General features: G+C 48.4%; 2 protein-coding genes across 3 annotated transcripts in view; one reads left to right on the top strand and one right to left on the bottom strand.

Annotated features, from left to right (window-relative positions):
• Positions 1–4763, bottom strand: LOC118938417 (phospholipase A2-like). The gene is made up of 4 exons (XM_036942299.2): positions 4555–4763; positions 3834–4062; positions 1056–1162; positions 1–449 (listed from the first exon to the last, which is right to left on the bottom strand). Exons 1-4 carry the CDS (start codon positions 4595–4597, stop codon positions 301–303), a joined length of 528 nt encoding a protein of 175 aa, XP_036798194.2. The 5' UTR covers positions 4598–4763; the 3' UTR covers positions 1–300.
• A 3427-nt stretch (positions 4764–8190) lies between these two features.
• txndc11 (thioredoxin domain containing 11) overlaps positions 8191–23426 on the top strand; it is a 20288-nt gene continuing 5052 nt past the window's right edge. For both annotated transcript variants that reach the window (XR_016485578.1, XM_090194788.1), the window contains exons 1-9: positions 8191–8785; positions 10797–11013; positions 11817–11914; positions 15199–15328; positions 15974–16067; positions 17041–17153; positions 19191–19394; positions 19640–20429; positions 21489–21646. Coding sequence is in view for 1 of the 2 variants with exons in the window: in XM_090194788.1 (XP_090050914.1) it covers positions 8661–8785; positions 10797–11013; positions 11817–11914; positions 15199–15328; positions 15974–16067; positions 17041–17153; positions 19191–19394; positions 19640–20429; positions 21489–21646 (1929 nt within the window). In the remaining variant the exon portion in view is untranslated. The remainder of the gene's footprint in view (positions 8786–10796; positions 11014–11816; positions 11915–15198; positions 15329–15973; positions 16068–17040; positions 17154–19190; positions 19395–19639; positions 20430–21488; positions 21647–23426) is intronic.

Genomic DNA, 23426 nt, shown 5'->3' with positions numbered 1-23426 from the left:
GAATAATGTCCTTACTGTTTTCTTTTGTACATTTGAAAATGTCAGTCTACAAGCTGTTTATAGAACTGCTGTTTGAGTCCTCAGTCATGGACTTAATGATACACCCCCAGCAGGTCTGTCATGGTGATATAATCACACTGTTAATCAGACCCATGGGCCGTGCCCATCAGACAGACCGAGGGTAAAGTACTGTAGGTCTTTATTACACACACACCACTAGCCAGGACAAACAAGAGAGAACACTAGTCTCTCTCACACACACTCACACACACACACACACACACACACACTGTAACAGCATCAGTGACGGGTACAGGTGGGCTGTTCGTATCCACACATGAAATCGGGCCAGACAGAGTATTTAGGGATGAAGGGAGCTCTCCTCAGACACCTAGCCGCCTCCCGGTCACACCTGCACAGAATCTTGTCACACCTGTTCTTGAGAGACTCTAGAACCACCGGACAGAACACACAGGGTGGAATTTAGAATTCTTAGAATGCAATAGGACTAAATAGAATGCAATAGGACTAAACAGAATGCAATAGGACTGAATTTGTCACATTATCGATGGAAAATTGCCCCTTGGCTTCAGACCTGGAAATACAGCTTGTATCCACGGTTGTTACTAGTTACTACAGTCAGAATTGGCTACATCATAAACATACATGTGCTTTGAGCTCTTCAATTAAGGTTAGGGTTAGGCGTAATGATGAACCACTATCCTAGAGAGTACTTAGGAGTACAGAAATACAGTGCTGCATTATGGGATGTGTAGTTCATACAGAAATAGTGTTGAATTACGGAGATGTGTAGTTCATACAGAAATACAGTGTTGCATTATGGGATGTGTAGTTCATACAGAAATAGTGTCGAATTATGGGATGTGTAGTTCATACAGAAATACAGTGTTGCATTATGGTATGTGTAGTTCATACAGAAATACAGTGTCGAATTATGGGATGTGTATTTCATACAGAAATACAGTGTTGAATTATGGGGATGTGCAGTTCATACAGAAATACAGTGTTGAATTATGGGGATGTGTAGTTTGTACCGCAGTTGGACATCTTGTTCTCACAGGTCCACTGGTACTTGTCCGTCTTGGTCTGACAAACCAGATTCTCAGCCTTCCCATAGCAACAGTCATGCTTGTGACAGCACCTTGTGGACAGAAAATAACAAAATCGTGTTGTTGATGGGAGTTAACTCTGGTACAATGTATAATTTCTCAAAGTGCTTTATGTAAATCTAGTCTGCTATACAATCCATTATGTGAGGATAATGGCTTTGGGTTGTGTTCTCTTCAGCCTCGGACTATGTAGTAGCTCATCAACAAAGCAGAATTCAGTCCATATTTTTCCAAGCTCAAAATGGAAGGTCTGAGAAACTAGCTGTTGGCCATGGGATAGGAGCCATCAGGTCCGGATCTAGCCTTTTGGGGGGGTCCTAACCCGAGATTTGGTCAACTATTAGGCAAACTATTAGAATTTTAGCAACCAGAAAATGGCTGAGAGATTTCTACATATTGCACCTTTAATGATATCTGTGAGTGTGACTAGCAACATCAATTGGGGTCCACTGGAGGTCAGGCCCCCTGGGCACGTGCCCTGAATGCCTAGCCGCTATTTGGCCATGATTCCTACAAGTTTAGATACAGTTGAAGTCAGAAGTTTACATACACTTAGGTTGGAGTCATTAAATCTCGTTTTTCAACAACTACACCACAAATTTCTTGATAAACTATAGTTTTGGAAAGTTGGTTAGGACATCTACTTTGTGTATGACACAAGTAATTTTTCCAACAATTGTTTACTGACAGATTATTTAACTTATAATTCATTGTACATATTCTTTATCCCCTTACACTTGTGTCTATAAGGTAGTAGTTTTGGAATTGTTAGCTAGATTACTTGGTTATTACTGCATTGTCGGAACTAGAAGCACAAGCATTTCGCTACACTCGCATTAACATCTGCTAACCATGTGTATGTGACAAATCAAATTTGATTTGATTGTATCAATTCCAGTGGGTCAGATGTTTACATACACTAAGTTGACTGTGCCTTTAAACAGCTTGGAAAATTTCAGAAAATGATGTCATGGCTTCTGATAGGCTAATTGACATAATTTGAGTCAATTGGAGGTGTGCCTGTGGATGTATTTCAAGGTCTACCTTCAAACTCAGTGCCTCTTTGCTTGACATCATGGGAAAATAAAAATAAATTAGCTAAGATTTTTTTTGTTGTAGACCTCCACAAGTCTGGTTCATCCTTGGGAGCAATTTCCAAACACCTGAAGGTACCACGTTCATCTGTACAAACACCATGGGACCACGCAGCCGTCATACCGCTGTCTCCTAGAGATTATCTTTCTTTGGTGCGAAAAATGCAAATCAATCCCAGAACAACAGCAAAGGACCTTGTGAAGATGCTGGAGGAAACAGGTACCAAAGTATCTATATCCACAGTAAAACGAGTCCTATATCGACATAACCTGAAAGGCCGCTCAGCAAGGAAGTAGCCACTGCTCCAAAACGGCCATAAAAAAAGCCAGACTACGGTTTGCAATTGCACATGGGGACAAAGATTGTACTTCTTGGAGAAATGTCGTCTGGTCTGATGTAACAAAAATAGAACTGTTTGGCCATAATGACCATCGTTATGTTTGGAGGAAAAAGGGGGAGGCTTTCAAGCCGAAGAACACCATCCCTCTAAAGTTGTGGCAAAATGGCTTAAGGACAACAAAGTCACGGTATTGGAGTTGCCATCACAAAGCCCTGACCTCAATCCTATAGAAAATTTGTGGGCAGAACTGAAAATGCATGTGCAAAAAAGGAGGCCTAAAAACCAGACTCAGTTACACCAGCTCTGTCAGGAGGAATGGGCCAAAATTCACCGAACTTATTGTGGGAAGCTCGTGGAAGGCTACCCAAAATGTTAGACCAAAGTTTAAATTGTTTAAGGGCAATGCTATCAAATACTAATTGAGTGTATGTGAACTTCTGACCCACTGGGAATGTGAATAAATAAATAAAAGCTGAAATAAATCATTCTCTCTACTATTATTCTGACATTTCACATTCTTATAATAAAGAGGTGATCCTAACTCACAATCTCCAACTGTACACCCATTCTAACTCTCAATCTCCAACTGTACACCCATTCTAACTCTCAATCTCCAACTGTACACCCATTCTAACTCTCAATCTCCAACTGTACACCCATTCTAACTCTCAATCTCCAACTGTACACCCATTCTAACTCTCAATCTCCAACTGTACACCCATTCTAACTCTCAATCTCCAACTGTACACCCATTCTAACTCTCAATCTCCAACTGTACACCCATTCTAACTCTCAATCTCCAACTGTACACCCATTCTAACTCTCAATCTCCAACTGTACACCCATTCTAACTCTCAATCTCCAACTGTACACCCATTCTAACTCTCAATCTCCAACTGTACACCCATTCTAACTCTCAATCGCCAACTGTACACCCATTCTAACTCTCAACAGTGAGTAGAGACTGAGTTCCTAAAATAAATTACATGTATTGTTGGGGCCAAAAGCCCCCACTTATGTTGATTATGTTGCTTATGCCTGGATCCGGCCCTGGCAGACAGACAGCACATTACAGCATGAAATTACTGTTTGTAGATATTCATGGTCTGTGGATGTATTTAGAAATCAGAGTTGGTGCCAACCGGGTTTCTGCCAAGCCACAGCTGTTATTACACCAGGGCTAAGTGCTGAGTCCCAGTAGACTTTTGACCAGGGCCAACCAGCCCTGGTCCAGTAGTAGCTCCGTGTGTGTGTGTGACGGTACTTACCAGTCAGCCTTGTCTCGAGGCCATCCCTGGCCTCCCAGCCCGCAGTAACATCCATACATGATGTAAGCCACCGCCGACCTCCCAGTGCTGCATTTAACGACGCCCGCCAACTCCAACAAGCCCCGCTTGTCCCGCCGCCGCCATCGCTCCGGTAACGGGGAGGTGACTGTCGGTGTTGTCGCTAACTCAGTGCCTTCGTAAGATCTGGTTATCCCGTCGATAACATGCTCTAAATTTAGATTGTAATAGGTATTGTTAAACAAACGGTTGATGTATTCACTATAACCGCTGTGAGTGTGTGTGTACTTACAGAGAGACAAACACACACAGGCTACAGTGTGCAACAAACTAAATTGATGTACAATTTGACGGCTTTGTTTTTTGGAGAAATGTTCTCATATTGCTGTAAGATTCTAACACGCACACGCCAACTTTCCCCTGCTCTGTAGGCTGTCCTAGACCAGACAACAGTCTGCTGTACAATGCAGGGATTCACCTGTATGACAAATACATATATAAAACTGGTTTGTGTCTTAAAGAATGAAAATCCCTTTTATTAATAGCCTATAGCCTTCTGCCTTTTGGGCATATGTGTAGCCGTTCCAATTTACGCACAGCTTTTTTTGCTTTTCTGAAAATAACCACGCAATACAATTTGACATCAATGCTGTTGTTTAGATAAAACTACTTTCCTGAAAGTGACAGAGAACAGAACACTTACCGGAGAACAGAAGCAGAGCGAGGTATAAAGCAGACATCTCCATGCAAGCCACGCGCCTAGTAATGGTCTTCTATTCGAGAACGCGTCAGTTTATGACCGCGTTTCCCAAACTAGGGCTCGCGACTCCACGTGAGGTCGACTGATATGAACATGGGGTTGCGGGAGCAGAGGCGACCATCATTCCGTTTTGAGCCCCACATTTTTAGGACTTTTAAAAAAAATGTTATAAATGTCAAATCACGTTATATTGAAGGTAGCTTTGATTTGACTGATCAAGTCAAAGTCTTAATTTCAAAATCGTAACTGGCAGTCATCATCATGACAGTCGACGATCTACTGGCAAATCTTTTTTAATCCTTGTCATATTAAGATAAATAATTTAGAGAAATTATCGGCCATTGAACATAAAGATTACACATCGAACTGGAAATCGCAAATTCAACAATGAATCGCTTGGAAGGAATAAGTAGCTCCAACTCCAAGCATTGCAAAGCAACCACGAACGAATGGAGAGGCTGTGTGTTTTATTCAGAGTTTCCACCATAAATCCAGAGAATGCCAGACTTGGATGACAAAGTTTGATGACAGAATTTGCCCACAAAGGACCGCTGCGCCACCTTCACAAGGTGAGGTGTTGGGACTCTGCTGTTGGGACAGCTTTATGTAGGCCCTAACAGTTTGAGGGCACCGTTTGTCACCGTTATAGTGCAATGAATGTATTGTTTAGTGTTGTGTAGTGGCTTTGCTGGCCGGCAGCCCACATTGCTTTTGCTCCACCAAGATGTACATGCTGAAATCGCCACTGTGCGGGAGAATTGACTAAATCCGTCCGAAAACAATGTATATACATTATGTACAATAAATAGCATACAATATTATTATATTGTATTTGTATTTCAAAATCGTTGTAATGTGATCAACCTTAAAAATCTAAATGAACCTTTTTTTCAAAACTAAAAGATCAAATGAAACCAGAGCGCGGCCTTAGATCATGGGAAAGGGCCAGAGGCCGCACTTGACCGGGGCTCTCGAATCGTTCCCACAGTGAATGGCTCGGCTCATTATGCGATGAAACCACAACACTATTGCAGAGACTTTGATAATACCGGTCGCAATTGACATGGTAAAAACAATTTGGGGTCAGGCAGAGGCGCAGAAACTCACACCAATAGCTTTTTTTCAGATAACATTGCTAAACGAAGTATTTATGTTCTGACTGAACGAATCAAAAACTCCCCAGTTTATGCTGTCCAAATGGCCGTTAGCTGTGAGGGCCTAGAAGACCATGCGTTTGTTTTCTATATTCATGTCAGGGGATGCTATTTCCGATGACATATTGTTATGTTTCACGATTCCCGAGGATGAATTGAAGAAAAACAGTTTCCATATGGGATCGAATCGTGGACACTTGCACAGATGGTGCTACATCTATGGTGGGACGGAGGGCAGGCCTCTGCACTCTAGTTATCAATGTGTCTCTCTTTGCCATATGGACGCATTGTATGCAACTGAGAGCAACTGGCTTGAAAAAAGGCTGAACACAGAACTCGGAGAGTTACTGCAGCAGATACCCTGACCTCTCCCTCTGAGTATTAATGACGCGTTCAAAAGAACTGGGAACTCGGAAATCTCCGACTTCAGTGCGTTCACGACAACTGAGAACTCGGAAATAAACGAACTCCGACTGTGGGAAAAATCGTTTTGAACGGTCATTCAACTCGGAATTCCAACATCTTTCTAGGGCTCCGAGCTCCGACTTTTTCGTCCTGAAGATCACTGACGTCATGCACCATAAAACGTATGATAGGCTACCCTTTGCCAGCTCATATATGTGTGAAGCTGGATTCAATGCTCTCCTCTGCATTAAAACACATATTGATCCAGGTTGATCGTGACTTTGAGAAGCTTCGAGTCGACATGCAATCAAGCACACCCATCTCATTAGCGCTGGTGAGACTCATTTGCAATTGACTGTCAGATAGTCCCACATTGAAGTATGTGGTGGTGAGTTGAGAAGACAATCAGAAAAATTGTTAGAATGTTTTTCAATTGACTGCCACGGCCCCAAATAAAACACGAAACATTGGCTGTTAATTTTACATCTGTTTTTTTAACATGGTTGTGGTCGCGAGGATTTTCAGATATCAAAATGGGGTCGTGGGCCAAAAAAGGTTTCGGAACTCCTTTTTTATTATTTTGTATTTAGGTTTGGGAACTCCTGCCATAGGCGATTAAAAAAATGGTTGATCCGGAAGCTGATTTTAGGCCAGTCCCCCGACCCGTTTAAGGTTAGAATGAATGTACTTCGATTTTAGGACAGGGGTTGAGGACAGCATCCACCCAGGAGGCGATACCTGTGATTGAATACACCTTTCATGGTCATGGACACTGTCCGTGTTGGACTTAGTGGTTAGAGTGTAGGGGCGGCAGGTAGCCTAGTGGTTAGAGTGTAGGGGCGGCAGGTATCCTAGTGGTTAGAGTGTAGGGGCGGCAGGTAGCCTGGTGGTTAGAGTGTAGGGGCGGCAGGTAGCCTAGTGGTTAGAGTGTAGGGGCGGCAGGTAGCCTAGTGGTTAGAGTGTAGGGGCGGCAGGTATCCTGGTGGTTAGAGTGTAGGGGCGGCAGGTAGCCTGGTGGTTAGAGTGTAGGGGCGGCAGGTAGCCTGGTGGTTAGAGTGTAAGGGGCGGCAGGTAGCCTAGTGGTTAGAGTGTAGGGGTGGCAGGTAGCCTAGTGGTTAGAGCGTAGGGGCGGCAGGTAGCCTAGTGGTTAGAGTGTAGGGGCGGCAGGTGGCCTAGTGGTTAGAGTGTAGGGGCGGCAGGTAGCCTGGTGGTTAGAGTGTAAGGGGCGGCAGGTAGCCTAGTGGTTAGAGTGTAGGGGTGGCAGGTAGCCTAGTGGTTAGAGTGTAGGGGCGGCAGGTAGCCTAGTGGTTAGAGTGTAGGTGCGGCAGGTAGCCTAGTGGTTAGAGTGTAGGGGTGGCAGGTAGCCTAGTGGTTAGAGTGTAGGTGCGGCAGGTAGCCTAGTGGTTAGAGTGTAGGGGTGGCAGGTAGCCTACTGGTTAGAGTGTAGGGGCGGCAGGTAGCCTAGTGGTTAGAGTGTAGGGGTGGCAGGTCGCCTAGTGGTTAGAGTGTAGGGGTGGCAGGTAGCCTAGTGGTTAGAGTGTAGGGGTGGCAGGTAGCCTACTGGTTAGAGTGTAGGTGCGGCAGGTAGCCTAGTGGTTAGAGTGTAGGTGCGGCAGGTAGCCTAGTGGTTAGAGTATTGGGCCAGTAACCGAAAGATTGTTGGCTCGAATCCCCGAGCTGACAAGGTAAAAGTCTCTCGTTCTGTAACAAGGCAGTTATCCCCCAGTTATCTCCCCGGTAGCCCGTCATTGTAAATCATAATTTGTTCTTGTCTAGTTAAATAAATAAAAATGAAAGAATGACTGCTTCAAAACCGTGATGTGCCATGTGTAAGTTGTGACCAACTGACTGAAATTGTGACCGACTGATCTACAAATAATATCGAGTATTTATTATGCAATATTATTTGTATTAGTCAGTCTCGCCTTTAAATTCGGCTGCAATGCCCAAAACTCAGAGAAAGCATTGCAGTGGAGAACGAACCCGACCTAGCGGTCTTTGACAGTAATACCACAGATATGGCAGCTGCGGTTTTGCCGTTTGAGAGACAATAACGAAACAATTCCTAACACGAAACCTTACAAAACAACCACCTTACTTTGTACGATGCAATACGTATCAATTTAGAACTATAAACAATGGAGTAAATTCATAGTTTAAGACACTTTTATTCTGATTGAGTATTGAACTACTACTACAATAAATTCGAACGATTCTACTTTTCCGATTTGACCGATTACTTCCCGACGCTCCCTTGACGTGGAGCAGCGTCATTGCGGAAGTAGCTAAGTCTACGTGGGGAAGGAAGGTTGGCTTGTTCGTGTTTGAACTAAACTCTGCCTAAAACACGATAAATGTGCAACCTACGGAACCTACAATAACCCTACCGCGCCTCGCGGAACCTACAACCTCCCCGCCCGCTAGCTGAATGGCCTTGTACCGCCAGGGCGTGTAGATCCGATGGGAGGGATAGCCGGGTAGTTCCCTGTAATGCTTCGGTGGCTGCGGCAGTCTCTTAGGCAGGTGTCTAGTCTGATGGCCCGGAGACCAGTGCTTGTCTGCGGGGCGATACTGCTGAGCGTCCTGCTACTACTGGCGGTTACATTTACCTGCAGGTAGGTAACATCGTTCGGATCTACCGGCAGTTATCTGTGGTTTTTAGTGACAAACCACCAGGCATTTCACAGTTTTGTTGTGGCCCTGAACAAGCTCACCTAATTCACAACGGCTTGATGATTCGTAGAATCAGGTGTGCTTACTCTGGAATAGATCAAAAACAACTGGGGGTCCCCGAGGGGAGGTAAAACCCCCTGATCTAGCTATCTGTCTAGCCAACTGGAGGTCGCGACGTGCGTTCTAATCTAGACAGCTGTTTTAGGGTCTGTTTTCTATAAAACGTTGCAGTGCAGCTTGCTAGATCACTGTGTTTGTCTATTTTCTGTTCATAAACACTGGACCTGTAGCCTACAGTGGGAGGCTGTCATTGTTGTTTTGTTTGTCCGTATTGACAGTCGCCTGTCTCATGACCTGCTGCTCGTCGTCAGAGACTGACTGTCTGCCTTGTCCTCCTGTACTTCTAGCAGTTGTCAGAGATTCTGTCTTCAGGCTGTCAGACATATTTATGATCCTAGGAGATGTAAATATTGTTTCTCCCGTGGGAGCCCCGGGTTCATATCACTAATGATCCTAGGAGATGTAAATATTGTTTCTCCCGTGGGAGCGCTGGGTTCATATCACTAATGATCCTAGGAGATGTAAATATTGTTTCTCCCGTGGGAGCCCCGGGTTCATATCACTAATGATCCTAGGAGATGTAAATATTGTTTCTCCCGTGGGAGCGCTGGGTTCATATCACTAATGATCCTAGGAGATGTAAATATTGTTTCTCCCGTGGGAGCCCCGGGTTCATATCACTAATGATCCTAGGAGATGTAAATATTGTTTCTCCCGTGGGAGCCCCGGGTTCATATCACTAATGATCCTAGGAGATGTAAATATTGTTTCTCCCGTGGGAGCGCTGGGTTCATATCACTAATGATCCTAGGAGATGTAAATATTGTTTCTCCCGTGGGAGCGCTGGGTTCATATCACTAATGATCCTAGGAGATGTAAATATTGTTTCTCCCGTGGGAGCGCTGGGTTCATATCACTAATGATCCTAGGAGATGTAAATATTCATTTAGACTGAGCGGTTATGGATGGACTGACAGGTTAGAATGAGGAAGGCCTAGAGAAGACTCAACGTATGTTGTTACACACAACTTATTTCAAGACGAGACAAATTATGAGCAACTTGTATCGAAGTCCTTTCCTGTCTCTTCCTAGCGTCTTTCTCTGACCCCCCCTTCTCTCTCTCTCTCTTTCTCTGTCTCTCTGACCCCCCCTTCCATCTCTCTTTCTCTCTCTCTGACCCCCCCTTCCATCTCTCTCTCTCCCTCTCTCTGACCCCCCCTTCCATCTCTCTCTCTCCCTCTCTCTGACCCCCCCCTTCCATCTCTCTCTTTCTCTCTCTCTCTGACCCCCCCTTCCATCTCTCTCTTTCTTTCTCTATTTGACCCCCCCTTCCATCTCTCTCTCTCGCTCTCTCCCTCTCTCACACCCACCCCTTTCCATCCCTCCTCTCTCTCTCTCTCTCACACCTCCTTCCATCCTCTTCTCTCTCTCTCTCTCTCTCTCTCTCCTTCTCCCACCCCCTTCCATCCCTCTTCTCTCCCTCTCTCTGACACCCCCTTCCATCCCTCTTCTCTCTCTCTCACACCCCCTTCCGTCCCTCTCTCTCTCTCCCTCTCTCTCTCTCTCTCCCTCTCTCTCTCCCTTCTCTCTCTCTCTCTCTCTCTCTCTCTCTCTCTCCTCTCTCTCTCACACCCACCCCCTTCCATCCTCTTCTCTCTCTCTCTCTCTCTCTCCCTTCTCTCTCTCTCTCTCTCTCTCCTCTCTCTCCTCTCTCTCTCTCTCACACCCACCCCCTTCCATCCTCTTCTCTCTCTCTCTCTCTCTCTCTCTCTCTCTCTCTCCTTCTCCCACCCCCTTCCATCCCTCTCCTCTCCCTCTCTCTGACACCCCCTTCCATCCCTCTTCTCTCTCTCTCTCTCTCACACCCCCTTCCGTTCCTCTTCTCCCTCCTAGCCGGGCTAAGAATGTGGTTGCGTCTGCGCGTCCCCCGGTGAGGTTCTTCTCTGCCGAGGCCCCTGTAGTGGACCTGTACCTGGGTCAGCTGGAGCAGGTGGAGAGGCTGAGGGGCGCGGCAGAGGTGTCCGTCATCTTCTTCTATGCTCCCTGGTGTGCTCACTCCATCGCCGCTCGCCACGAGGTCCAGGAGGTCGCACGGAGGCTGGTCAAACAGGTACACACACACAGGAATGTACACACACACGCTCACACTCCATCGCCACGAGGTCCAGGAGGTCGCACGGAGGCTGGTCAAACAGGTACACATACACAGGAATGTACACACACACGCAGGAACGAGCACACACACACACACACACACACAGGAATGTACGCACACACACACACACACGCAGGAACGTGCACACACATGCAGGAAAACACGCGCACATATACGCGCACGCACGCACACACACGCTCACACTCCATCGCCACTCGCCAAGAGGTCACCCGGAGGCTGGCCAGACAGGCAGGGAACTGCACATTGTGGACTGGCTTATCGTGCTGAGGGTTGGTTCAGAACAGTATATTTCAGAACAGGGTTGTATTCATTAGTCACAGACGTTTGCAAAAGGTTTGGCCTGTTGCAGAACCTTTTGCAATGGAAACCGTTTATTGCTCAGGAAGCAAACCGGGTGGGACCTACTTGAATACGTTGTATAGAAACTTGTTTTCATTGCACAATGTTTTCCATTTGGAGGAAGAGGTTTCTGTTGCAAAATGTTTTGCAAAATGTTTTGCAACAGACCAAATGTTTATGCAACGGTTTTGGACTAATGAATACACCCCTGGTCTATTGCACAGCTACAGTATGGTGCTATATAGTCAGGTTGCCAGTCTGTTTCTAATGTAGACAGTACAACTCAATACACCTCCTAGTTACTGTATTAAATTGTGAAGCTGTTTCTAAATGGGACTCCTGGTCTGTGCAGGTGGTGTGCTGTGGTCTTATTCTGCCTCTGCTGTCTGTTTGTACAGGTGCAGTTTGTGGCAGTGAACTGTTGGTGGAGCCAGGGGAAATGCAGGAAACAGAAGAGCTTCTACCAATACCCTGTCATCCACCTGTTCTACAAGAGGTAGTCTAGCTGCTCTATATCTATACCCTGTCATCCACCTGTTCTACAAGAGGTAAAGGAGGTAGTCTAGTTGCTCTATATCTATACCCTGTCATCCACCTGTTCTACAAGAGGTAAAGGAGGTAGTCTAGTTGCTCTATATCTATACCCTGTCATCCACCTGTTCTACAAGAGGTAAAGGAGGTAGACTAGTTGCTCTATATCTATAACCTGTCATCCACCTGTTCTACAAGAGGTAAAGGAGATATAGTCTAGTCGCTCTATATCTATACCCTGTCATCCACCTGTTCTACAAGAGGTAGTCTAGCTGCTCTATATCTATACCCTGTCATCCACCTGTTCTACAAGAGGTAAAGGAGGTAGTCTAGTTGCTCTATATCTATATCCTGTCACCTACCTGTTCTAGTGCAGTTAAATGAGATTTAGTCTAGTTGCTCTATATCTATATCCTGTCACCTACCTGTTCTAGTGCAGCTAAATGAGATATGGTATAGTCTAGTTGTTTTATATCTATCTTATTTAACTCTGCTAGAACAGGTAGATGACAGGGTATAGATATAGAGCAACTAGTCTGTCATCCGCCTGTTCTAGCGAAGTTAAATTAGATATAGTCTAGTTGCTCTATATCTATACCCTGTCATCCACCTGTTCTAGAGGGAGAATCTAGTCTATTCGTTTTATATCTAGAGGGAGAATCTAGTCTATTCGTTTTATATCTAGAGGGAGAATCTAGTCTATTCATGTTGTTTGGTTGTTACTGTCGTTGTGATAATATTCTGTTTACTTCATGAGGTATTATTCCCCCTCTGTCCGTGTAATCTCCATTCTGATCTAAAGGCTGGTTCTAAATGGGTCCTCCTACTCTGACATGTTGTGTTTGCCCCGCCCCCCCCCCCCTGTCTGGTTCTAAATGGGTCCTCCTACTCTGACATGTTGTATCTGTCTCTCCCCCCCCCCCCCCCCCCTGTCTGGTTCTAAATGGGTCCTCCTACTCTGACATGTTGTATCTGTCTCTCCCCCCCTGTCTGGTTCTAAATGGGTCCTCCTACTCTGACATGTTGTGTCTGCCCCCCCCTCTGTCTGGTTCTAAATGGGTCCTCCTACTCTGACATGTTGTGTCTGCCCCCCCCCTGTCTGGTTCTAAATGGGTCCTCCTACTCTGACATGTTGTATCTGTCCCCCCCCCCCCCCCCCCCCCTGTCTGGTTCTAAATGGGTCCTCCTACTCTGACATGTTGTATCTGTCTCTCCCCTGTCTGGTTCTAAATGGGTCCTCCTACTCTGACATGTTGTATCTGCCCCCCCCCTGTCTGGTTCTAAATGGGTCCTCCTACTCTGACATGTTGTATCTGTCTCTCCCCCTCCTGTCTGGTTCTAAATGGGTCCTCCTACTCTGACATGTTGTATCTGTCTCTCCCCTGTCTGGTTCTAAATGGGTCCTCCTACTCTGACATGTTGTATCTGTCCCCCCCCCTGTCTGGTTCTAAATGGGTCCTCCTACTCTGACATGTATCTGTCTCTCCCCTGACTGGTTCTAAATGGGTCCTCCTACTCTGACATGTTGTATCTGCCCCCCCCCTGTCTGGTTCTAAATGGGTCCTCCTACTCTGACATGTTGTATCTGTCTCCCCCCCCCCCCCCCCTGTCTGGTTCTAAATGGGTCCTCCTACTCTGACATGTTCTTTCTGTCCGCCCCCCCCCCTGTCTGGTTCTAAATGGGTCCTCCTACTCTGACATGTTGTATCTGTCTCTCCCCTGTCTTGTTCTAAATGGGTCATCCTACTCTGACATGTTGTATCTGTCTCTCCCCCCCTGTCTGGTTCTAAATGGGTCCTCCTACTCGGACATGTTGTATCTGTCTCCCCCCTGTCTGGTTCTAAATGGGTCCTCCTACTCTGACATGTATCTGTCTCTCCCCTGACTGGTTCTAAATGGGTCCTCCTACTCTGACATGTTGTATCTGCCCCCCCCCTGTCTGGTTCTAAATGGGTCCTCCTACTCTGACATGTTGTATCTGCCCCCCCCCCCCTGTCTGGTTCTAAATGGGTCCTCCTACTCTGACATGTTGTATCTGTCTCTCCCCCCCCCCCCCCCCCCCCTGTCTGGTTCTAAATGGGTCCTCCTACTCTGACATGTTGTATCTGTCTCTCCCCCCCCTGTCTGGTTCTAAATGGGTCCTCCTACTCTGACATGTTGTGTCTGCCCCCCCCTCTGTCTGGTTCTAAATGGGTCCTCCTACTCTGACATGTTGTGTCTGCCCCCCCCCTGTCTGGTTCTAAATGGGTCCTCCTACTCTGACATGTTGTATCTGTCCCCCCCCCCCCCCCCCCCCTGTCTGGTTCTAAATGGGTCCTCCTACTCTGACATGTTGTATCTGTCTCTCCCCTGTCTGGTTCTAAATGGGTCCTCCTACTCTGACATGTTGTATCTGCCCCCCCCCTGTCTGGTTCTAAATGGGTCCTCCTACTCTGACATGTTGTATCTGTCTCTCCCCCTCCTGTCTGGTTCTAAATGGGTCCTCCTACTCTGACATGTTGTATCTGTCTCTCCCCTGTCTGGTTCTAAATGGGTCCTCCTACTCTGACATGTTGTATCTGTCCCCCCCCCTGTCTGGTTCTAAATGGGTCCTCCTACTCTGACATGTATCTGTCTCTCCCCTGACTGGTTCTAAATGGGTCCTCCTACTCTGACATGTTGTATCTGCCCCCCCCCCTGTCTGGTTCTAAATGGGTCCTCCTACTCTGACATGTTGTATCTGTCTCCCCCCCCCCCCCCCTGTCTGGTTCTAAATGGGTCCTCCTACTCTGACATGTTCTTTCTGTCCGCCCCCCCCCCTGTCTGGTTCTAAATGGGTCCTCCTACTCTGACATGTTGTATCTGTCTCTCCCCTGTCTTGTTCTAAATGGGTCATCCTACTCTGACATGTTGTATCTGTCTCTCCCCCCCTGTCTGGTTCTAAATGGGTCCTCCTACTCGGACATGTTGTATCTGTCTCCCCCCTGTCTGGTTCTAAATGGGTCCTCCTACTCTGACATGTATCTGTCTCTCCCCTGACTGGTTCTAAATGGGTCCTCCTACTCTGACATGTTGTATCTGCCCCCCCCCTGTCTGGTTCTAAATGGGTCCTCCTACTCTGACATGTTGTATCTGCCCCCCCCCCCCTGTCTGGTTCTAAATGGGTCCTCCTACTCTGACATGTTGTATCTGTCTCTCCCCTGTCTGGTTCTAAATGGGTCCTCCTACTCTGACATGTTGTATCCATCTCTCCCCTGTCTGGTTCTGGAGGTTTGGCCCTATAGAGTACAAGGGTCCGTTCCTGGCTTCCTATGTAGAGAGGTTCATCCTGAGAGTCATCACCCCACTGACCTACCTACCATCACGAGCCACACTACAAGACTTCCTGTCTTATCACGAGGTAATGGGGGGGGGGGGGGGGGGGGGAATAAAGGGATAAGAATGGGGGGGGGGGGGATAAGGGGATAAGAATAAAGGCAGAGCAGAGAAACAAAGAGATGAGAGGAAATGAGTGTTATGCTTTGGGTGTTATTTTCTGTTGAAAGACAAGAGTTCTATGTCACAATGAGTGACAATGTCTCAAATGGACCCCTGTTTCCTTTATCGTGCCCTATGGTTAACAGTAGGACACCTATATATAGGGAACCTCGTGCCATTTGGGAGTGGTCCACTAGGTGTGGTGTACCTGTGGGTCAGGTGTCGTGGAGGGTGTTATGTTGTTGAGGAGCTGTTTAGCCAGTTTCTTGTTTAATCCTTTCTGTAGTGCCTCTGTCACAACAGAGAGCATGGTTTAAAAGTGAGTCTTTCTGACATGGCTGACTGCTTCTACTGTTCTATGACCTGTGATGTCACAGTACCTTTCCCATAATGCCCAGGTTGAACAGAAATCCTGTTTGGAGGATTCACAGAATCAGGAGGGAGTAAATAGGAAATCCAGAATCCTCTAACCAAGGTTTCTGGAAAACCTTTGAATTTTGAGGAAGCTACCGGATTTTTGCAACCCAAGTCACGTGTTTCATGTCTGTTCTCCTCTCCTGCCTCCTAGCCGGGGGTAGTGGGTTATTTCCAGTTCAACTCTTCTCCTCAGCCTCCCGGCTACATCACATACCTCTCCTCAGCTCTGCAGGCCTTGAAGAGAGGTAAGCTAACCGCTACATGCTAACTCCCTAAAGCCCTGAAGAGAGTTAAGCTAACCGCTACATGATAACTGGCTAACTCCCTAAAGCCCTGAAGAGAGGTAAGCTAACCGCTACATGCTAACTGGCTAACTCCCTAAAGCTCTGAAGAGAGGTAAGCTAACCGCTACATGCTAACTGGCTAACTCCCTAAAGCCCTGAAGAGAGGTAAGCTAACCGCTACATGCTAACTGGCTAACTCCCTAAAGCCCTGAAGAGAGGTAAGCTAACCGCTACATGCTAACTGGCTAACTCCCTAAAGCCCTGAAGAGAGGTAAGCTAACCGCTACATGCTAACTGGCTAACTCCCTAAAGCCCTGAAGAGTGGTAAGCTAACCGCTACATGCTAACTCCCTAAAGCCCTGAAGAGAGGTAAGCTAACCGCTACATGCTAACTGGCTAACTCCCTAAAGCCCTGAAGAGAGGTAAGCTAACCGCTACATGCTAACTGGCTAACTCCCTAAAGCCCTGAAGAGTGGTAAGCTAACCGCTACATGCTAACTCCCTAAAGCCCTGAAGAGAGGTAAGCTAACCGCTACATGCTAACTCCCTAAAGCCCTGAAGAGAGGTAAGCTAACCGCTACATGCTAACTGGCTAACTCCCTAAAGCCCTGAAGAGAGGTAAGCTAACCGCTACATGCTAACTGGCTAACTCCCTAAAGCCCTGAAGAGAGGTAAGCTAAACATTAACATCCATGTTGTTGATGGGAGATGGATAAATGTAAGTCCTCTAATCCAGTGTCTTTGATAACCGCTACCTGCTGGGGTTTTTGCCACCGGAGTAGAATGTCATAGCCATTGAAATAGAACGAATAGACCAGACTTGGAAGCTCTGCCCAATTCATAGCAAGGCCTGTTCTACTCATTCTAGTTCTGTGACTATAGAAATGAGAAGTAAAAGATGAATGAAAGTGTGTGTTGCTCTTCCCTGCCTCAGACTTCCGTGGTGCGGTGCGTTTCGGGGTGGTGACCAGTAGACAGGTGGCAGAGTCCATCTCAGTCAGAGATGACCAGACCGTCTACCTGCACCGACACTTCAACTCCTCATTGGTCAGTCGACACAAGCCCACCCCCACTTGTCTACCGACACTTCAACTACTCATTGGTCAGTCGACACAAGCCCACCCCCACTTGTCTACCGACACTTCAACTCCTCATTGGTCAGTCAAAACACGCCCACCCCCCTTGTCTACCGACACTTCAACTCCTCATTGGTCAGTCGACACACGCCCACCCCCCTTGTCTACCGACACTTCAACTCCTCATTGGTCAGTCAAAACACGCCCACCCCCCTTGTCTACCGACACTTCAACTACTCATTGGTCAGTCGACACAAGCCCACCCCCCTTCAACTACTCATTGGTCAGTCGACACACGCCCACCCCCCTTGTCTACCGACACTTCAACTCCTCATTGGTCAGTCGACACAAGCCCACCCCCACTTGTCTACCGACACTTCAACTACTCATTGGTCAGTCGACACAAGCCCACCCCCCTTGTCTACCGACACTTCAACTACTCATTGGTCAGTCGACACAAGCCCACCCCCCTTCAACTACTCATTGGTCAGTCGACACACGCCCACCCCCCTTGTCTACCGACACTTCAACTCCTCATTGGTCAGTCAAAACACGCCCACCCCCTTTGTCTACCGACACTTCAACTACTCATTGGTCAGTCGACACAAGCCCACCCCCCTTCAACTACTCATTGGTCAGTCGACACACGCCCACCCCCCTTGTCTACCGACACTTCAACTCCTCATTGGTCAGTCGACACAAGCCCACCCCCCTTGTCTACCGACACTTCAACTCCTCATTGGTCAGTCAAAACACGCCCACCCCCCTTCAACTACTCATTGGTCAGTCGACACACGCCCACCCCCCTTGTCTACCGACACTTCAACTCCTCATTGGTCAGTCGACACAAGCCCACCCCCCTTGTCTACCGACACTTCAACTCCTCATTGGTCAGTCGACACACGCCCACCCCCCTTCAACTACTCATTGGTCAGTCGACACACGCCCACCCCCCTTCAACTACTCATTGGTCAGTTGACACACGCCCACCCCCCTTCAACTACTCATTGGTCAGTCGACACACGCCCACCCCCCTTCAACTACTCATTGGTCAGTCGACACACGCCCACCCCCCTTCAACTACTCATTGGTCAGTCGACACACGCCCACCCCCCTTGTCTACCGACACTTCACTCCTCATTGGTCAGTCGACACAAGCCCACCCCCCTTCAACTCCTCATTGGTCAGTCAACACACGCCCACCCCCTTGTCTACCGACACTTCAACTCCTCATTGGTCAGTGGGGATGTCATCAGCGCGTGACAAACAGACTTGTCAGGGCCCAGAGTCGCATTAGTGGAAACCAAGACTGTTTTTTTTTAAGGGCAGACCTGATTGTAGATCAGGGGACAATTTTAGCTAACCCTAAACCTTTTCTTAACCTTCACCTAATTATCCTAACCTGCCACGTTAATTATCCTAACCTTCTGGGAAAAGTCACTCCTGCTAGTGAGCACTAGCAGGCCGGCCCTGAGAGTAGTCTTGGTTCCCTCTAATGCGATAGTGACTTTCTCCTGGTTGGGTCAAATATTCAGGAAAATCTCCTGGTACTGTCATTTGTTCCTATGGCGGTTTAGCTTTACCTTTCTGTCTCCCTCTCTCCCCCGTCTCCTCCCTCTCTCCCCCGTCTCCTCCCTCTCTCCCCCGTCTCCTCCCTCTCTCCCCCGTCTCCTCCCTCTCTCCCCCGTCTCCTCCCTCTCTCCCCCGTCTCCTCCCTCTCTCCCCCGTCTCCTCCCTCTCTCCCCCGTCTCCCCCCTCTCTCTCCCGTCTCCCCCCTCTATCCCCTCTCTCTCCCGTCTCCCCCCTCTATCCCCTCTCTCTCTCCCGTCTCCCCCCTCTATCCCCTCTCTCTCCCCCCTCTATCCCGCCTCCCCCCTCTATCCCGCCTCCCCCGTCTCCCCTCTCTCCCCCGTCTCCCCTCTCTCCCCCGTCTCCCCCCTCTCCCCCCTCTATCCCCTCTCTCCCCCGTCTCCCCCCTCTATCCCCTCTCTCCTCCCTCCCCCCTCAGATTTTCCCTAGTTGGGAGCGTAACTTCACCTCTGAAGGCATCTGTTCCTGGGTCTTTGAGCACCGCGAGACCGTCCTCCAATGGCTGGCGCCGACTGGTGCTAAGTCCCGCCTTCTGGAGCAGGAACTGACCAAAGGCCCTGCCCTCCTGCTCTTTCTGCCCCACAATCCCCTGGGGCCCGGCCCCGACCCACTGCTGACGCAGGTGAGTCACCACGACAACAACGACGACCCTTACATCAACCACTACTACAACTACAATAAAAATAAATTTACTACAACATTTAATATTTTGATGTGATGAAGAATAAAACATGGCTTGAGAACATCATTGTGAATTGTTCCATCTAGATGAATGTAGTCAGACGGCTTCAGATCTCTGAAGATGAGAACGTCTAAATCTCTCCATTTTTATATCCACATTAATTGAACTCTTCGACCCCCTTCTAGATTGCAGACGTCGCGGTTCGCTACCATTCCTGTAGCGACTCCCCTCACCACCACCACCACCACCCCTCTGACCACTACTACTACAGTGGACCCTCCCAGCCCCTGTCCCCCCCTCTCTGCTGCCTCTCAGTGGTTCTGCCCAGGCCACACCCCCTCCCAGGCTCCACCTCCAGGGTGTGTGAGCTTTGTCTCAACCAGTCCAATCCGGGTCGCTCTCCCCTCTGCACCTTCCCCTCCCAGACATCAGGTGGTGCTGCCGTGCTCCAGTCCTACCTCAGACGATGCTGCCTACCTGTTGCTGCGACGGGGAGGACGGTTGCCTGTAGTAACATCCTGAGTAGCTACAGCCCGTCGTCAGGTCGCTATAGTGCCTGTTGTAGAACTCTGGGACAGCTAGGGGTTTCCCTGCCCCCACAGCAGGGGCTAGGGCTAGACAACGAGGGGTTAGGGACACCCCCTCCCTCACCATCCTCCTCCCAGGACTCCTCCCAGGACTCCTCCCCCTCCTCCCAGGACCAGGAAGCAGGCGGGATTAAAGGGTTGAAGTGTCGGACAAATAAGACGCTCAGGTTCTACATCCTGGACTCCGCCCTCCACTGGCCGCTGGCGGTGCGTCTCGGGGCGCTAGGCAACGACGAGATCGGTGGCGGTGGCCTGGGGGAGTTAGGAAGGTTGCTAGGCAACGGGACCGGTGATGGCGCACAGTCGTTTGCGACCATCGTGAACCTGAAGGATGAGGTGCACTACGTTCTGGACCACAGAGGAACTGCTACTGTTACAGAGTCTCTGGGTAAGACTGGGGAGTTACTGGGTCAACTAGCTACTGTTACAGAGTCTCTGGGTAAGACTGGGGAGTTACTGGGTCAACTAGCTACTGTTACAGAGTCTCTGGGTAAGACTGGGGAGTTACTGGGTCAACTAGCTACTGTTACAGAGTCACTGGGTAAGACTGGGGAGCTACTGGGTCAACTAGCTACTGTTACAAAGTCTCTGGGGAACTACTGGGTCAACTAGCTACTGTTACAGAGTCTCTGGGTAAGACTGGGGAGTTACTGGGTCAACTAGCTACTGTTACAGAGTCACTGGGTAAGACTGGGGAGCTACTGGGTCAACTAGCTACTGTTAGAGTCTCTGGGGAGTTACTGGGTCAGCTAGCTACTGTTACAGAGTCTCTGGGGAGCTACTGGGTCAACTAGCTACTGTTACAGAGTCTCTGGGGAGCTACTCGGTCAACTAGCTACTGTTACAGAGTCTCTGGGGAGCTACTGGGTCAACTAGCTACTGTTACAGAGTCTCTGGGGAGTTACTGGGTCAGCTAGCTACTGTTAGAGTCTCTGGGGAGCTACTGGGGCAACTAGCTACTGTTACAGAGTCTCTGGGTAAGACTGGGGAGTTACTGGGTCAACTAGCTGCTGTTAGAGTCTCTGGGTAAGACTGGGGAGTTACTGGGTCAACTAGCTACTGTTACAGAGTCTCTGGGGAGCTACTGGGTCAACTAGCTACTGTTACAGAGTCTCTGGGGAGCTACTGGGTCAACTAGCTACTGTTACAGAGTCTCTGGGGAGTTACTGGGTCAACTAGCTACTGTTACAGAGTCACTGTCTACTTGGAAACAGACCTGGGTTTAAATACCATTTGAAATCATTTAACATTCTGCAGCTGTGCTTGATTGAGTTTGCCTGGCTTAATGAACCAATAGAAAAGTCCTGAAACTGCAGACCCCACCCATCTGGCACTCCAGGCAGGCTAAAGCAAAGTATTTGAAAGATTTCTAATAGTATTTGAACCCAGGTCAGGTCTAGGGAAAGTAGACCGCTTTACCCATGTGTGTGTCATCTTGACCCTCCAGAGTTGTTCATCAGGAACTTTAGCACCTCCCACAGCCCACTGCAGAGACGCCTGGTGGGGAGGAGAGAGGAGGAGGAGGAAGAGAGGCCCCAGAAGAGACCCCTCATCTCAGAGCTGACCACCACCTCTTTCCTTACTACTGTCATGGATCCTCACAGGGTGGGTGAGAGAGAAGAGGCAGCCAGGGAGATGGAGTAGAAAGGAGAGAGGAAAATGAGGGGAGAGGGAGAAGCAGGGAGGGAGGAGAGAGAGAGGATGCAGCCAGGGAGAGGGAGTAAAAATGAGAGAGGAGGAGCAGGGAGGGAGAGAGGAGGAGCAGGGAGGGAGAGAGGAGGCGCAGGGAGGGAGAGAGGAGGCGCAGCGAGGGAGAGAGGAGGAGCAGGGAGGGAGAGAGGAGGAGCAGGGAGGGAGAGAGGAGGCGCAGGGAGGGAGAGAGGAGGCGCAGGGAGGGAGAGAGGAGGAGCAGGAGAGGGAGGGAGAGAGGAGGAGCAGGAGAGGGAGGGTGGTCCTCACCACCACCTCACACTGGTTTAACATCATAATAACTGTGTGGTTTGATTTGACAGACCTTTAAAGACATGTCCTAGTTGTAGTTGTTCAGTTCAGACGGGTTTCTGGTTTCTAGGATGGACTATAAAATGTGTGGCTATAAAATGGCTTTTCTTGATGAATGTGAAACGTGTTGTGTTCTCCAGGATGTGGTGCTGTTCTACTACAGTCAGTGGTGTGGCTATAAAACGTGTTGTGTTCTCCAGGATGTGGTGCTGTTCTACTACAGTCAGTGGTGTGGCTATAAAACGTGTTGTGTTCTCCAGGATGTGGTGCTGTTCTACTACAGTCAGTGGTGTGGCTATAAAACGTGTTGTGTTCTCCAGGATGTGGTGCTGTTCTACTACAGTCAGTGGTGTGGCTATAAAACGTGTTGTGTTCTCCAGGATGTGGTGCTGTTCTACTACAGTCAGTGGTGTGGCTATAAAACGTGTTGTGTTCTCCAGGATGTGGTGCTGTTCTACTACAGTCAGTGGTGTGGCTATAAAACGTGTTGTGTTCTCCAGGATGTGGTGCTGTTCTACTACAGTCAGTGGTGTGGCTATAAAACGGGTTGTGTTCTCCAGGATGTGGTGCTGTTCTACTACAGTCAGTGGTGTGGCTATAAAACGTGTTGTGTTCTCCAGGATGTGGTGCTGTTCTACTACAGTCAGTGGTGTGGCTATAAAACGTGTTGTGTTCTCCAGGATGTGGTGCTGTTCTACTACAGTCAGTGGTGTGGCTATAAAACGTGTTGTGTTCTCCAGGATGTGGTGCTGTTCTACTACAGTCAGTGGTGTGGCTATAAAACGTGTTGTGTTCTCCAGGATGTGGTGCTGTTCTACTACAGTCAGTGGTGTGGCTATAAAACGTGTTGTGTTCTCCAGGATGTGGTGCTGTTCTACTACAGTCAGTGGTGTGGCTATAAAACGTGTTGTGTTCTCCAGGATGTGGTGCTGTTCTACTACAGTCAGTGGTGTGGCTATAAAACGTGTTGTGTTCTCCAGGATGTGGTGCTGTTCTACTACAGTCAGTGGTGTGGCTATAAAACGTGTTGTGTTCTCCAGGATGTGGTGCTGTTCTACTACAGTCAGTGGTGTGGCTATAAAACGTGTTGTGTTCTCCAGGATGTGGTGCTGTTCTACTACAGTCAGTGGTGTGGCTATAAAACGTGTTGTGTTCTCCAGGATGTGGTGCTGTTCTACTACAGTCAGTGGTGTGGCTATAAAACGTGTTGTGTTCTCCAGGATGTGGTGCTGTTCTACTACAGTCAGTGGTGTGGCTATAAAACGTGTTGTGTTCTCCAGGATGTGGTGCTGTTCTACTACAGTCAGTGGTGTGGCTATAAAACGTGTTGTGTTCTCCATGATGTGGTGCTGTTCTACTACAGTCAGTGGTGTGGCTATAAAAT

The sequence above is a fragment of the Oncorhynchus mykiss genome, chromosome 13, assembly GCF_057628025.1.
Source record: "Oncorhynchus mykiss isolate SJ-2025 chromosome 13, ASM5762802v1, whole genome shotgun sequence".
Lineage (NCBI taxonomy): Eukaryota > Metazoa > Chordata > Actinopteri > Salmoniformes > Salmonidae > Oncorhynchus > Oncorhynchus mykiss.
Note: the sequence above shows the minus strand (reverse complement) of the source record. Positions and strands in the feature narration are given on the sequence as shown.

Excerpts from the sequence above, each read along its gene's own strand:
- LOC118938417 (XM_036942299.2), bottom strand. The coding sequence starts at position 4,597 with ATGGAGATGTCTGCTTTATACCTCGCTCTGCTTCTGTTCTCCG. Across the intron at positions 4,063-4,554 it reads CGCTCTGCTTCTGTTCTCCG|AGCATGTTATCGACGGGATA; the intron begins GTAAGTGTTCTG and ends ATCTAAATTTAG. Across the intron at positions 1,163-3,833 it reads CCTCGAGACAAGGCTGACTG|GTGCTGTCACAAGCATGACT; the intron begins GTAAGTACCGTC and ends TCTGTCCACAAG.